Below are 17,430 nucleotides of genomic sequence, written 5' to 3'. Positions count from 1 at the left end.
ATAATTTTATTCTGTTAGTAACGAATAAATACTTCTTAATAGTATGTTCTGTATTAGCTCAAAAGTTAAAAAACTAGTTCATCTATTCAAATGAATCAGTTATAAAAAGTATAATTTGTACAAGTGAAAAGTTATATGAAGTTATATGTTTTTATATCACAAAAATAAGTATGGAACGTAATAAAACGAATGTCCCTAATAGGGGTCAAAAAAAAGTATTACTGGGTGCAGAACTTTTTGCTCTTGGTACTAAAAGTTGTCGTGACGATTCTAAGACGAAAATATTACCAATAAAAGGAATTCCTGGATCTAGCTCTGCCTCCACAGAGCGAAAAAGAGATGCTTCGTCGAGCATTGTCAGTCATCCCAATAAAAGATATCGTGCTAGCCTTAAAGATGGATTCCCCGACATGACCACCACAACCGGGATTGCCCACCACGAAATATGGGAACAATTGCCTGATGAGTGTGATATAGCAAATGTAATAGACTGTATGTACGCTGCGATCGAGCAAAACGATAATGAAGTCATACGAATTATTTGTGGGGTGATCAGGCACGCAACATCAACATCCCTTGCTTCTCGGGCTAAGGTGGATAGCATCGCATATTTATCGCTGTTGTACATTGCAAAACTGCATCCACATTTCTTCAACAGTGATATTGTTGCATATGGACTTTTGTCCTTTTTGCGTCGAGAGACTAATATCAAAATGCGTTACAATATAAATCTTCACATACTAATTACAAACCTACTTAGTCGAGGCTTTTCAGAAATATCACTATGGCCTGAAATATTCTTGCGGACTTACGTTGATGATGCCGTCAATGAACGATTTTGGGCAGACAGTGACTACTGTGCGCCATTTGTTAAAAATATTTGTGCCGCTTTTAAGACACGAACGCCTCACCTAAGCCTTCTACGTTGGGATATGAACACAACAGTAACTTCAGGCCAAGCGCATAGAGATAATTTTACTGTCGATGATGATTCAGGTGATAATTCGACACAGAGCTTAGATGCAAGTCCTTATTTGCATTTGGAATCAGATCAGGCAGCCGATTCAATTTGTTTAGTAAAGCGTCGATTTGCAGATAATACTGTTCAAAAGCTTGTAGGCGACGCTATCCGAGATCAACTAAACAAACGTCAGCAACAGGATAATTACACCAGAAATTTTCTCAAATTTCTTTGTACCAGCTCAGGAATCGGTGAAGTTCGCTGCCTTAGTATCTCTCGGTTGGAACTATGGATTCATAACGGAAAACTTGTTAAGTTCGCCCAGCAATTATTATCATATATTTGCTTTAATATCAAGGGCAAAAACATTCAAGACAACGAAGTCCTTCAAGTATTAGTTAAAATGCGTTTAAAAACTAAACCACTTATCAACCATTATATGTCATGTTTAAAAGAGATGATACATTTGCAGCCAAATATATTAAGTACCATTATGAAACTTGTCGTGCAAAATGAGCTGTCCAATACAAGAAATCCAAATAACATGGGAATGCTAGGTAAGTAAAGATAATTTTGAAATTTGTAAAGATTAGATATAAGTAAACAATCTTCGTTTAACTTACTACATATCTTTAAAAATTTCACGAGTAACTATCAACGCTCGATTAGGATATACTTTCAACACAGCATCCAAACTTGATCTACGCTTGGCATAGAAGGACCTGTGTTTCAAATATCAAATTTAGCTCTTATAGTTCCCGAGATCAATGCGTCATACATGTGGGCGACTACATGGCTAGATCGACTTGCTGGCAAAGAGCACATTTACCTTATGGGCTCTGATAAGTCTCCTTTCACATATATTTACACAAGGTCTTTGTACCCATTTGAGGAGTTAGCGATCGACTCAGGATATAATTAATTAGTTGGGTACATTTCTTACAGCAGAATGCTGGTATTTATTAAAGACAATGGCATCTAATATAATTGTGTTTGTACTGGAATATATATATATATTTTTGGCGCCCCAGTGAGCGTAATCAAATAATATTAATGTTGAATCTGACGGTGGTATAAGCGACATTCGTCCAAAGCTTCAGTTGCGTTAAGACAAAATTAAATTCACACAAACATCAAGACGGAAGACCAGCTAAAAGAAAGATGCCAGCAATTTGCTAGAATGGAAAGAAATTTCCGTCCTTTGATTAAGGAATAAATAAAATAATAATTAGAATTTATTTAGTTAAAATTCTGTCGTATACTAAATTAAAAATTTTTTTAACCAAACGAAACAAAATAATAAATATAAGAACGTTGCTGTTGACTGCAATCCGCTGAGCAACACTCCTCAGCCCAATTGTATATTTATCAAATCAAATAATTTAATATTATATATTAATTGAGTTAGTGACCAGTGCCTTAGTCAATTTAAAAATTCCTAAAACAAGCTACTAAATATATTAACAATATTCAATTTTTATACCCTGAACCCATTAAAAATGGGTATAAAGGTATATTATATTTGTGCGAAATCCAAATGTATGTAACAGACAGAAGGAAGCATCTCCGACTCCATAAAGTACATATATTCTTGATCAGCATCAATAGCCGAGTCGATCTAGCCATGTCCGTCTGTCCGTCCGTCAGTCCGTCCGTATGTATGAACGCAAGGATCTCAGAACCTATAAAAGCTAGAGACTTGAAAAAAAATCGATATCGATATCCTGTTTTTTGGGCAATTTTGGTAAATAATAAGAGCTAGAGTCACCAAACTTGACATATAGCTTCTAAAATAAAATATATATATGCATTTGATGTTGAAGGAATAGGGTTCAGGCAAAGACAATATAAACACTAAGATGATACTATGCAGCTTGATTTTTTGAAAGTTGAGAACGAAAACGAAATCTGTAGCATTGCGCTCTCACAGCCGAGAGAACGAAAAAGCTAAAAATAGATTTTGCTCTCAGCTTCGGCTCTGTGAGGGCCGTGCAAGCAATTATGTTTGTATGCGTGTGAATATACATACATAACAGCATATTTGAATGTGTTTTTATCCACTGCTCTGGCAAAGTCTCTGGCTGGCAAAGAAACAATTTTCTTAATTTTTTAGCGCAGATCACGACCTACCCAAAATTTCTGTTGATATATGAATGCATTTCGTGTACTGAGGTTGGCTCCGTACAAAAAAATTTGTATCTTTAAGTCGATGCAAATATTTATGTAATTTTTTATATTTGTAATTATTAATTAAATTATTATTATTTTTAAGTAATACAAAATAAATTAAGGGAAAAAAAGAGCAAATTTATTGTTTTCAAAGATACATTTAATTAATTTTTATTTTTTTTATTTTATTATTTTTGTTGTTCGAATTATAAAGAACAAAGTACGCAGGGAACACCGCGAGGATGCCATTATAATTATAATGGGGTCATAACTAAATAAGACCTTCGGGTATTTTCTGCGGAGCCAACTTCAGTGCACAAAATGCATTCATATATCAACAGAAATTTGGGATAGGTCATGATCTGCGCAAGAAAACTAACAAAATTAATTTCTTGCCAGCTAACGCCAGAGCAGTGAATAACAACACATACATACATACTTTAAAGATCTTATGCATGTATAATTCACGCATACAACGAAAGGTGCACGCACGCTATTGGCTGAGACAAACACTTTTCTCGAGCATACACTGTCCAAAAAGAAATGTGAAATCAATCTATGTGTGCTATTTTCTTAACATAGTTATTGCGCAAGAAGCGCTCTGTGTAAAAATTATATAAGTTCTTAAACTTTCCTGTAAAATTAATTGTTAATATCTAGGGTAATATATCATTTTAATAAAGCATGCATTTCATGGATAAAGCACAACCACTTTGCGTCGATCGTAAGTTCTAAACTTTTCGCTCAATGTACTTCAAAAACGAAGCGACGCAAAGCAGCATCGACCAGCTGAAGGCAGGCTGGCGACTAACTTCGAAGCATCAGCAAGCCGCGACTTCGACACTCGTTCGTCTGGTCTTTGGAGAACGAACTACCAGTCGGCAGGCATGCCGTACGAAGCCTCAAAGGCCAGATGAAAGGCCAGGCTAGAAATTTTGCGTCGCATTCAAATGTATGGGCGTTACTCATCTTAGTGTTTATATTGTCGTTGGTTGTGCGGCATAACACTTCTTGTTAATAAGAAACTTAAGCTGTTTTTGTATTTCGTCGTAATATCTGTTCGAGGGAAGTTTGCCTCGTCTCAGACGACCTAATACCTGAGTAATAGCATGTACTGGTGGTTGAAACTTTAGCGTTAAGTTTTTCTCTTAATAAAAGTTATGTTGCAATGGCTCGGGTCAACAAATGCGGGATATGGCGAAATAATATTTTTTTACGCATAAAATAGACGTCAAACTTGTTTACAATTTATAAATACATTGCTCAGATATTTTGGAAATTTTCAAAGATCTTCGTAAAAATTAATTTGATACGTTCTTAACATTTACAAAATTAAATTGTGGGTTTAAGGAAAACATTATTTCCGATGTTTATACCCTAAGCCCATTGAAAGTTGGTTAAATGTATTTTAGTGTGAGTAAGAGGCAGAAGAAAGCATGTTTGAACCCATGTGGTATATACAGTCTTGATCAGCATCAATAGCCGAGTACGTAAAAATCTCACAGCCTAATGGAACTAGAGACTTGAAATTTTGAAATGGTGTTTTTTGAACAAATCTATTAGGTTTTTGGATAAAAAGTCATCAAACTTGACAGTTGTAGTTTCTTAAATACTACGAACTAACGAACTCTTAGCAGACCGCACTATTTACTACCGCCTTGCTACCGTCTACAGCTACGCTAGCTGGCGCATACACGAGTCAAAATAAACACACGTTTTCTTGAATACATTCTGTGTTTCCGTACCCATCTTGAAATTTTCAACAGTAGATATTATTTTATTACAAAATATTCGTATATACTCAAAAAGACAATTTTAATAAAATTGAGGTGTAAACTGTTGGGTAATTCAAAATGCTTTTTTTATTTGATATATAATATATTATAAATTATTATAATATATATATATTATATATAATATATATTATATATTATATATATAAAATATATATATATATATATAATATATATATAGATATTAAAAAATTAATTTATGTAAATTCTGTAAGAAACTCTTATTAACTCTTTCAGCTACAATGTTTCAAACTGCTCCGGATCAGTCTGCTGTTAATCTAGCTGAAATATACCAGGAATTTTTACTTCAACGTGACGATTGCTTAAGGACATTACGTGTTTTTTTAAGAGAACTTGTACGAATGTTGCGTTTTGATGTTAACCTTGTAAAGTTTTGTAAAGCTTTTTTAAGTGAAAGGGAAGAGCTGAATCAACAAATCGAACAATTTGATTTCAAAGAGCGAATATTCAATTCGGTCGTTGACATTGTTTGTCTCTGTATGTTTCTATCAGCAACGCCACAAGCACGTGAAGGAAGCTTATCTCTTAAAACAAATCGTGATGTAAAAAATAATCAAGCCCTAATTAGACTGTACAATCAAATGTCACAAATACAATTGGACTCAGTTTCATGGATGTATGAATCAGTTCCAAACCTTTATAAAATTCAAGGAATTGAATACTACCAGGCTCTACACAAACTGCTTTTGCTTGACATTCCAGAACAATACTCCCGCTGCGACCAATGGCCATCAGAGCCGGAAAGGGGAGCTATATTAAGAATAATATCGGAAACTCCAATTCATGAAGAGACTTTATTAAGAATTATATTAATAGGCATAACAAAGGATATTCCGTTCTCTATAGCAAATACATTTGATATATTATTGCTTGTTATAAAACGGGTCTCAGGAATGAAAGCAACCGATTTTCCTGCAGTTCAAGCAAATAAGTTTGACATAATCGACTTTTTGTTTAGTATGTCGGAATATCATCACCCAGAAAACATTCGTTTACCAGCGGATTACGAACCACCAAAGCTAGCGATCATTGCGTTTTACTGGAAGGCATGGTTAATTTTATTAATGATTTCTGCCCATAATCCTTCAACATTTGGGGCATTTTGCTGGGATCACTACCCAACAATGAGAATGCTCATAGAAATATGTATAACAAATCAATTTAGTAACTGCATCACTCATAAGGATGAACTACAGGTACACTTTTTTTATTTTGGACTTAAGCCACGTTGTATATTATACATTCCTCTATTGTTTGTTTTCAGATAATTACTGTTGAAAGGGATCATATTCTTCAATTTGAAACCTATTTGGCAGCGCAAACTTCTCCACATGCTGTAATTACTGAGGAAAATGCAATTTTGATTACACAGCTAATGCTAATGGACCCTATGGGAACCCCCAGAAAAGTACCCAATTTAGTTCTAGAACAACTTAAGTTTCTTAATCAAACATACAAGTTGGGCCACTTGTTTTGTCGTTGTCGAAAGCCAGACTTACTTCTAGATATAATACAAAGGCAAGGTACAACACAATCTATGCCTTGGTTATCTGATTTAGTTCAAAACAGCGACGGTGACTTTAGCCATCTCCCTGTACAGTGTCTATGTGAATTTTTGTTGTTTAATGCACATAGCATTAACGAAGAAAATAGCCGGGATGCAGAATTAGTGAATTTTATAAGAAATCTTATAATGGATTCTAGTTATAACAATCATGTTGTTTGCGAAGTACTAGATTACATATTCCGACGTTTATCGTCAACCTTAAAACAGTCTAGAGTTGCCGCTTTATCTGGCTTAAAAATAATTTTCAAGAATTCCGGTAAATATGAAAACGAATGGTTATTAAAATCAATTCAACAAATTCCACATTTTTTGGAGACTAAAATATACATAATCCCACAGCTACGAGCTGCATGCCAGGTTGAGAATTGTCCGGAACTTATAATGGCCTATATACAATTTATAACCGCACATACGCTTAATGATCCAGTTAACGAAATGCTGGACCATGTAATTGACATGGCACAACTAATTGTTGAACGTAATACAATGTTTCAACATATTATAATTTCTCAAGAAGACTATGACCTTCAGCCTGATGAGAACCGCATTCAGACATTAAAATGCCTATTTGTAATGTTTAACAATTACATTATCAAATTAAGAGAATTTCACGAGCCGTACGAATGGACAGAGTACCCCGATTTACTAATGGTTCAATTTGAGGATGGAGTGCAACTACCTCTACACATAAATATAATTCATGCATTTATTATTCTGCTAACTTATTCAAACAGCAGCATGGCGGAGTCTGTTCCAATTCTTGATTACTGGTTCCCTCCAGGTCGACCCGCACCGGTAGCGTTTTTACCCACTATGCCTCAAGAACAAATTCAGCTTTTACCGGATTGGCTGAAGCTCAAGATGATTCGTTCACCGGTAGATCGCCTAATAGAAGCTGCGTTAAATGATCTTACACCGGATCAGATAGTGCTATTTGTGCAAAACTTTGGAACGCCGGTTAACTCAATGTCCAAATTATTAGCAATGCTTGATACTGCAGTATTGGAGCAGTTTGATCTTGTTAAAAACGCTATATTAAATAAAGCGTATTTAGCACAGCTGATTGAAATACAACAAGCCAGAGGAGCTAAAAATGGTCACTACACAGTTCAAGCACTAGACTTGCATTCACATTCTCAAACCGTTCCTGACCTTCCAAAAATAATCTCGCAAAATCAGGAAAACCTACAAATTACTCATTATGACATAGATTATGTTAATGACTCAAACTCTAGTAGTTCTCAAAAGGATATAGTTACAATTCTTCTGAAAAGTCCAAATCAGAATATGATTTCTACCAAAGACTATCGAATATTAATTCATAAATTATTAGACCTTGTCGTTTCTCCAGCAAAAAATAATAGTGAATTCATAACGTCAATATGCGATGTTGTTAATCAGTCATCATTTGATTATACACGAACTGAAAAACACAATAACATTATAAATGTGAGTCGGGGCGCTTCCACTTTACTAAGAGTATGTTTTAGCTGCAAGTTGTCCAATGATACCTATCATGTTATGAAGAAAAAACTGAAACAAAATAGAATTTCAAACCCATTGGTTGGAACTTCGAAGTTGTTTTTTAAAACAGAATTGTTTCTTTATAGTTTGTTATTTATGCTAAAAAGTTCATTTCAAATATACTATATAAAATTAAAAACCCAATCTGGTTTATTAGAAACAAAAAAAGTGGTCAGAGAAATGATTCAAGATTTTGAAAATCTTTGTAACGATACAACATTTTGCGTTCAGCAAAATAATTACAAGATTTTCAATAATGGATTATTTATAGACTGGCTTGCTGAAGCAGATCCCGAAATTGTATGTACAAAACTTTTAAAGGAAAGTTTTTTGTTTTCTAAATCTTGTAGTGAATTTCGATTTTTTCTTTTGTCCCTAATAAATCACCAAACAAATTGGAATACAATAGAAAGAATCGCCCTATGTTTATTTAAAGATTATAAACTTGACTACGAATTTAGTACTGTGCTTAACTATTTCGAAGCTCTGACCACAAATCCAAATCTCTGGAAAGGTAGGGATAAGTACATGTCGAAAAATGTACAACCAAATTCTTTTTTTAAGTTGGAGCCCTTGGAGCTAGAGCCCTTTGTGCACTTTGTTTTATACGAAGGAATCGAAGAGGTAAAAACAGATACGAATAATAACTACGATTTCAAGTTGTGCTCCCGAATGAATCTTTTGTTTAAGCTCACAGAAAAAAATAAAGGTTTAATGGTTAAAGTTATCAAGTACGTAGAAAAAAGTTTAATTCCGGATTTTTTAAAACAAAAAATTTTGCAACAGCTTTATATAATGTATCCACGCATAAAATTTGTAAAATGTTGCAGAGCTGATGTCCAAACTCACAAACTACAAAGTTTAAAGGGCTGCCAAGCTGATAAAATATCAAATAATTTAATAACGTGCTTGGGAAGTCTTATAGCAAAAAAGGATTTTGAAACATTATCAACTGATACAGAACTCTTATTGCGAAAATTGGCTGCATCACATCCACTACTCTTTCTCCGTCATTTGGGTGTATTATCTTCAGTAATGCAAGGCAGGGGACAAAATAGCATGAAAGCTTTACGAGAAGAACACCATTTTCATCGATTTGTACAGATATTAAGGACATTGGAACTATTGCAACCAACTATTTTCGAAGATGCATATAAAAATGAAATTCAAACAACTCTATCATGTTACTTTACTTTTTTTAAACATCATAGTTCAGTTAAAGAGGCATGTCAGATGCTTGTAAAATTTGTGCAGGTATTACAGTCATATATAAATTGTAATCCTTCAAGTGCATTGTTATTTATTGAGCAATATGTCGGGATTTTGACAGAATTAGCATTCAAGTATCCTTCAATCGTAAAACTACAAGTACTTGTACAAGCTGTTGCTTTGCTTCAGCACAAATCCTATACGTCTTCAGAACTTGATGACGAAGAAGGAAAATTTGAATATGAACTGGATTACGAAACCAAATCAAACATAAAAATGTTTGCAAACGAAATAGAGTCTTTCGATGGAAGCACAAATGTTCAAGATGTGTGCAGAGTTTCCTTTCCAGCTTTGACCCTTGGTTCGTACGGAAAAGAAAATTGTACTGATGTTTCTCCGCACATTATGGACTTAATAAAAATCATTAAGCAGTCTAATATTGAAGATGTGATACTTGGACCGCTACAGGAAATGGAATGTTTGACTTCAAAACGATTTGTATTTATAAATGAGTTATTTGAGCGTCTATTGGAACTAATATTTTCACCAAGCGCACAGATAAGGTCCATTGCCTTTATAATATTAATAAGACATTTAAAGCACAACCCTGGGAATTCTGATGTTAATCAGTGTACATTAAATGCATATATTCAATGTTTGAGAGATGAGAATTCATCTGTAACAGCAACTGCCATTGACAATCTTCTTGAAATATGCATATTGTTACAGGAACATGCTGTGGAAATTCTATGTGTCGCCTTTTCCCTTGGTATTAAATCTTGCCTAAATACAAACAATCAAATACGTAAAGTCATGCAAACATTAGTAGTACAACATGGATATTAACTTTTTTGGTTCTTCAAAATATAAACCCTGGGCTAATGCACTAAAAATATGTTTGTAAAGGTTATAGTCTGTATGTAGTACATTTTATTTCATAAGGACGTACGATTAATAGAATTTGGAAAGATAATAAAAAACTAGTTTTAAAATATTGAAAAACAGAAAAATATATGTATTTAATATTGCTGAATTATATTGAGTGGCCTTTAATAATGTTTTTGAAAATACACCTTTATTTAGCTGGCTCGTGGTCCGCTGCTTATTTTATTAAAATCAATACATAATTTTATTTTACTGTATATTTGTCCGATGTATTTCGGTTGCGCTTCGGCAACCGTCTTTAGGCAATTATCTTACACTTCTAAGCTCTTTGACGTTGGGAGCTCTTTGAACTGTTTGAAAAATGTGATTTGATATACGAAGCCATGCACGAAATACTACCCAGATTATCCTAACAACTGATGCAGCAGACAACGTCACCACTGACGGTAGTGGTATGACATCACCATCGACTATGGCATCTGAAAACTACAAAACTAAGCAACTGAAGCGGCAAAACGGTACCAACGGAAGATTAGCAGCAGCACAACAGAAACAGTGTATAGGAAATAAAAAAGAGCATGTAAGTAGACCGCTTATTTATATTCTATAAGTTTATATTGCGAACAAAGCTACTACAAGGCTTAATTCTCAATCTTTGTGTAGTGAAAACAAATTAAAATAAAAGCAAATACCATGTGAATGATAGTAAGAGAGATTTACTTAAAAAATTAAAGAACTGCAGCAGGAAATACTGCATACAAATCAAGGTCCAAGTGGTCTGACAAAATGAATAAAAGATGATAATGTCTAAAGAACAATTGCAGACATTTCTAGAAACACTAGTTATTAATACGCTTACCGCTCAAAAGAGTTGCTTTAAGGCACATACAAGATTTAAACCAACGATTAAGTAGGATCAGTGTCAGAACTCAAAAAGTAGAAGCATGTACACACGTGGAAATTCCATTAATGCAAGGGCAATATTAGACACTCGTCTCATTTATGAAAGCAGTCCGCTGCTTATAAAACTTACGAAGCGTATAACGCTAGCTCAACACATTATGAAACGCAAAGTTAATAGACCGGTTAATATGGTGCTAGCATTATTCGATACGCCGTTAATGTCCTGACACTTCTGCAATACTATGACGCAGCAGACAACAAAATTACTACGCTACTAACGAACAAAATAACTATCACCTACGACAACATTATAGCTATCGTACTAAACGAAAAGCTTAGAAGGAACTCTCTAAGTGTATTTATTTCGGGAACTTCCGATTTGTTAAGAAACTTATGTTTTCGGCAAGACCGAAAGATCTTCCTTCTGCCCAAGCTGTCGCATCTAATCACAAACTTTAAACATTGCCAGCAATTAAGCTAAGGGGTTCAAAGGAACAAAAAGAGTCATCAGCTCAAGGCTCTATGGTAGAAAATGGTAGTACCTCACATGGTAAAAGCCCCCACTTTAATTGGCGACAAGGACCTCCTAATGCAGCTTGTCAAAAACAGGATCGATCGACGTTTATGGATGTAGACAATTTCCTTAAGTTTTAGGCAAACTAAACAACAACAAAATGTTCAAGAACGAAATCACAAAAACGAATCATCCGACCCATGACTTTACCCCACCTGATTAAGACAGGTTACTTTTTTAGACACAAATCCCTGCTGCCTCTGGTGATCACATATTTTACAAGTCTCTGAACGAAAATTACGTCACTAATGTATTTATGGCAAAAAATTTACGCTTTAGAAGTTGTTCAGTCCGATATTTCCACATTATATAATGAGTTATACACTGTCGAATCAAAAGACAAGCCAGTCAACTGATTTCAAAACCAAATAAGAATCGAGGAACTGTTTTATCTTTGGCGAAAAAGCTCGTCACCTTATTCATTTCTCGGATAGATTCTCCAAGATTATATTTTTCCGAAGATGACCCAACTAGTTAATAAATTCGTGGCACATTGCGAAACTTCTCAAAGGGCGAAATATCATCGACACGTTAAGTAACACATACTTGGAGAAACACATTTTTCTTCATGCAGACGAAGGCGAAGACATGGTACTTCCTTACCTGTATAGACAATCTTCCTAAAATTGTTTACCCCATTGCTTCCAGAAAAATAGTGGACATACAATCGGCAATCTTACAGCTAATGTAATTGTATTCCACACTAAAAAAAAAAAATCCTAAACAATAAATAGCCGATTTTACGGTCAAATTGCAAAGCTACAATGTTTCCAAAGAACCCTTGTTGAAATCGCACGTTGTTTCTGGCAACTATAAAATACAACACGACAACCCATTTGGTTACGAACAAACGATCTATCGACAATATCCACTCTCCCAGATCTCTATGCAGAATCACTAAATGGACATCCCATACAAACAGCGTTGTCACAAAAAGTATCGGAGGCATCTGGTCCAAAATCGCGAGTAAGGGAGTAGGATATACATATGATGTATTTTTGAACCGCTTACTCTACAGGAAAGTGCTTGGCGCACTCTCTTCCATATGATTTGTGCGATAGAACGGCAACGCTGTTAACTTTTATCTCGCTCGCACTTACTCTCAGCTCTCAATGCTCTCTCTATGTTTAGGGATCGTTCCAATGTGTGCGTGTGTGTATTTGTCCGACGAGCAAAAAAGCACAAATTCAATTTTTCTCAAATGCTGGGGCATTTCTACCCTTTTGAAGGCACGAGTAATATGAATTAGAGAAAGGGTTTGCCACGTCGTTGCGAAATTCTGGCATTTTAGTTCGCTATCGTTGGTAAGGGTACCCAAGCGTTGCCATGTGTACATTTAAAATATTTTGGACTCGCTACTCATGTCCATGTACTCATGTCTAGTCTATATGTTGTTTGGTTAGAGAATATCTAAATGCAAAAGTTAGACAAAATACGGGTCGTGTTTTTTGCGGTGATTTATCGGGTCTTCTATCGATATTGTAAATAATGTAAAAGTATCATTACTAATCCCACAGTTTATAGAATTTGAACATGGCGAAATGTCGAAATGGGTACCTAAAATAGAGCCTTTACTTCGAGGGCGCATTATTTAAGTTTTGGAAGAAAAACTTTGCAACTATTATTTAAAGAATCGGTACTTTTCCTATCTATATATATTACTGACGACCGGTGGAACACCAATATGTGAAACTGGAAAATGTGACCTTTCTTAAGCAGGACAAAGGCTAAAATCCTTGTTTTGGAAGAAATCGTGTATGTTGGTGTGTCGCTATATGTACATTGAAGCAACTCGATCAGCTGCTTATTGAAAGAAACGCAACTTTTCCCACTCACATGTTATCGACAACCAATGGAACATCATTATGTGAAACTTGAAAATAGGATATTTCTTAAGCATAATGAACAAAGGCTATAGGCCTCGTTTTGGAAGAAATCGGTGTGTCTGACCAGTGTTGGAAACAGTCGTCGAGAAGTTGTGTGTTTGCGGCAGGCTAAAATAATGTGCGAGGCGTTATCGATAGTAGCGTATATGTCACATATGTTGTCAGCCCAACAATGTCGGGGTAAGCGCGCATTTTGAGCATTGTGAGCGTTGTGAGCATTGCGTCTGTAAAAGTCGTTGCCGCTGAGAAATCTGATAAATAATTTGATTTCATTCGATTTTAGTGTAATACCTTTGTTGCTAAACCACCGATTATTAGGAGTGGTTGAAAACAGGTTGCAGAAAAAAATGAATTTCGTGGCTATAAATTCTGCGTATTCTCTTTCCCGTTCGCCTTTTATGATTCAGTAGATGGTGCTCAGTCCTTCCTTGAGAGTCCAGTTCCCTGAGAAGAAGAATCCACGTCCTGGTGCATTTTTGGCGGTCGTGTCCACACTGTCATTTTGCGCTATATTGGCGTGACCCGGAATATGTAAATTCAATTTTTTGTAGACAGTTGTCCTGATGAATTGTTTCCCGGTTAGTTTTGGGGAATGAAGCTATCCTGGTGGCGGTTGGCTTGCACTGCAACTCCGTTTTTGCTGTCCGTAAATATGGCGACGCGAGGGAAGGCCCCGATTTAGAACATGGTCAAGCGCTATCTCGGTTGCTATAAGTTCCACTAAAAGTGGCGGAAGATCCTTGTCTGTGTAAAAACTTGAGATTTGCCCTGTTCTAGCCTGCAAGAAGGCTCTACTAGTAACAGACCCGTCCGTACGCATAATCCCGGTCCCGCGAAACAGAACTTGGTACCATAAAGTAAATATTAATGTATAATTACGTGGTGGGACATTAAATGAGAAACGATAATAAAATCATCGAGACGAGAGGGACCCGAACCAGAGCGCACGTGAACGACTACCGGGCAACGAGAGTCGACCAGGAGACGCAGCGGCCACGGGGGAGACTACGCCCATAATACCGAATTGAGTCCATTCCAGGGCCGTTTTTCGCCCCTCGTCAGAGTTAGAGGCCAGGCAGCCCTGTTATTTGACCGATGCAAGGGTTTTTTCTTCTGACCTGCCACTCATAAAATAACGCATAAGATTAAATTTATTTTTGCTGTTATATAAGTACATAAGGCTACGTTAAAAGATTTAAATCACTTATACACCAAAGGGAAACGGCCAGTAATATGAAATTGCGACTATTAAATGAATGCCTCAGCAGTCCTCACGTATATATATATATATTATTGGTTTTTACACCATTTTTTTTACACGGGTTCGATTTAACACGGTTTGAAAATAAACAAATTTTACAGGATCTTAAATCATTTAGCATAATTTTTATTCTTTTGGGTAAACTTTTTTTTGTCAAATTTATTTTTCTATAAATATGCTAATATCTCAAATTAACGATTCTTGGTAGTAACGGTTATTGGTAGTATAATACGTTCGCATGTTGCTAAACCGTTTGCGACTGTCCATCATACCCTGATGTTAGCCGCCATGACAAAATAACCTGTGATAAAATGTGGTATTAGGGTAGATTTTTTTAGTTTGCTTAATGTTTACTATTTGTTTTGTCTTACTCTATTTTTACGTTTGGTGTGTGTAAGTTCCCAGAAGCGATTAAGGACTTAGTGCTCACATCGAAGGGCATCATTGATATGCTTAGGCCACTAGAGAGCCATACCGGAAAACCCAGTGTAAGTTGCCAGTTGCGATTAACTGGCGTAATCCGAATAATCGCCACTTCTGAGTACAGAACCGGAGAGCGGATCACTTTCAGCCGGAGGAAGCGTAGCGGTGGAACGTCAAGTACGATGGCAAGGACGCAATGAATTCTGTCGAGGACTTCGTGTTTGGGCTGGAGTTTTTGCAGAGGCAGAGAAAAAACAATTTCAGGGCCGTTGAGTGGTATCGAATGCACGTTCGGCATTTGAAGGTAGACAGATGGATCCAATTGCGACACGCTCTTTTGACAGGTTCCGGGGCTATCAGACGGAGCATAATGTGATGAAGGAGCAAACGACCAGCGAAGGGGTGGATGACTGCATCCACCACATGCGCCAGGAATCCGGACGACTCCAGAAGCCGCTGAGAGACCTCGAGCTGGTGAAGATTATAAAGCGTGGATTGAAGGAGAGCCTGGCAAAATATATCTACGCTGTGGATGTTCTCATCGTAGATGAGCTGCGCCAAGAGTGCGAAGAATGGTCGCAAAAGCCGACAGTTCACGAGGATGAGGTAACACCACATCGTGCGGATTTTATCTGCTTTTACCTGTAACAGCTCCAGACATTTTGGGCCCTGAGCAGCTTATCTCCACGGAACACCAGGGGAAAAGCTCTTGGCCGTGTCAATGACGCACCATGTGAAAGAAGAGGAAGAACTAGAAAGTGAGCCGGATTCCTGGGAGCTGTCTAGGGAAGAAAGGATAGAGTTGGACGCGGTAAAGCGGGAGGTTAGTGAAAGGTGACCAACTGTTCAAAGATAGATCCTACCCGTTATCGCCAGCAATGCAGAAAGTAGTGGATGGTGTAGTGGGCAAAATGTTGCATTTGAGGGTTATAGAAGAGTGCAACAGCTCTTGGAGTAACCACACAACAGTAGTGCGAAGACCGGGGGAAACTGTTCTTACCTCGTGCACACAAGCTCAACAACTTGACAGTGAAATATGCGTATGCACTACTCTGTATAGAAGGCATACTATCAAGGATAGATCAGACCCATTACTTTTCCAGTGTGAATCTTAAGTTCGCGTATTGGCAAGTCGAACTAGACAAAAAAAAACAAGCCATATACCGCATTGCGATGCAGTCCAACGTCTAGTTTGTCTGATGGCTAAGTAGTCGGTCGACGCGATATGTAGAGAGTGATTTTGGGAAAGCTTTTAAAGCCAAATTTGCAAGGAAGCTCCGAAGACCAGAATAGTGCGTCGAGTAGGCGACAACTCATACTTGCTTGAAGTTTGCAAGGGGAGCCTCTAGTCATACTTCATGCCAAGGATGAACGGGTATAGACCAAGGTTGTGGTTGGGCGTTGCTCACATTGGGCATTCTAATTAGCCGGCAGGGCGAACAAATATAGAAAATTCGCATGCAAAACATTATTGGCTGCATCAATAGTTTGCCTAGTTGGTTGCGTTCTTTATAATCATTCACGCCAATATCTTTTTGTCGTATGAGCAGAGGTGAAGCCACAGCGCGGAGAGGAGTAACGCACTTGAACGATCATGATTGGGCAACCGATTGGCTCATAGAGAGATTAGGAGAATGGCGGATCAAATGCCCTTGCTAATGCCATTGGCCTTTGGACCGTTGACCTAAAAATGCAGTTGTGCATATGGGCTGCAACGGTGATCACCTTTACATGTATGCGTGTGCAGAATTTCGATACCTATGATGTTGCTGCCCAAATGAACAGCAGAGAGTTCGATTTTGTAACGGAGGGTGTGCCATGCTCGAAAGAAAATTTGTCTTCTTTTTTCTTGTCGACCACAAGTCACCGGTATTACTTGCATAGAACTTTGAAAATTAATCAAGGCAACGCGTGTGCTAATTTACAAAGCCAAATTTATTAAGCGCAAAATAGTACTTAAGACTTTCGAACCCCCATACACACCCACACAGTTGTGCTTGAACTCTTTTGAGAACGCACAGCGACTGAATCCCATGCCAGAGGACGCCTGCCAGGCCACTCCAGGCCATTTATCAAGACGGCGAGACAAGACACTGAAGACGGGGCTCCAACAGCGAAGAAGCGGCCACAGGCGAGTGTTAAACTTCATTTTTTTTGGCTTTAAATTATATATATATGTACTTACGCCAAGTTTGACTTATGAGTGCGAACAGTGAGTGAAAAATGCCAAAGGTTATTTATTTATTTATTTATT

General features: G+C 36.9%; 1 protein-coding gene across 1 annotated transcript; it reads left to right on the top strand.

Annotated features, from left to right (window-relative positions):
- Window positions 1-84: 84 nt before the first annotated feature.
- Window positions 85-10,277, top strand: IntS1 (integrator complex subunit 1). The gene is made up of 3 exons (XM_002058812.4): window positions 85-1,518; window positions 5,161-6,140; window positions 6,209-10,277. The coding sequence occupies exons 1-3, from the start codon at window positions 171-173 to the stop codon at window positions 10,088-10,090; spliced, it is 6,210 nt and encodes a 2,069-aa protein (XP_002058848.1). The 5' UTR covers window positions 85-170; the 3' UTR covers window positions 10,091-10,277.
- Window positions 10,278-17,430: the final 7,153 nt, after the last annotated feature.

This window comes from Drosophila virilis, chromosome 5, assembly GCF_030788295.1.
Source record: "Drosophila virilis strain 15010-1051.87 chromosome 5, Dvir_AGI_RSII-ME, whole genome shotgun sequence".
Lineage (NCBI taxonomy): Eukaryota > Metazoa > Arthropoda > Insecta > Diptera > Drosophilidae > Drosophila > Drosophila virilis.
Note: the sequence above shows the minus strand (reverse complement) of the source record. Positions and strands in the feature narration are given on the sequence as shown.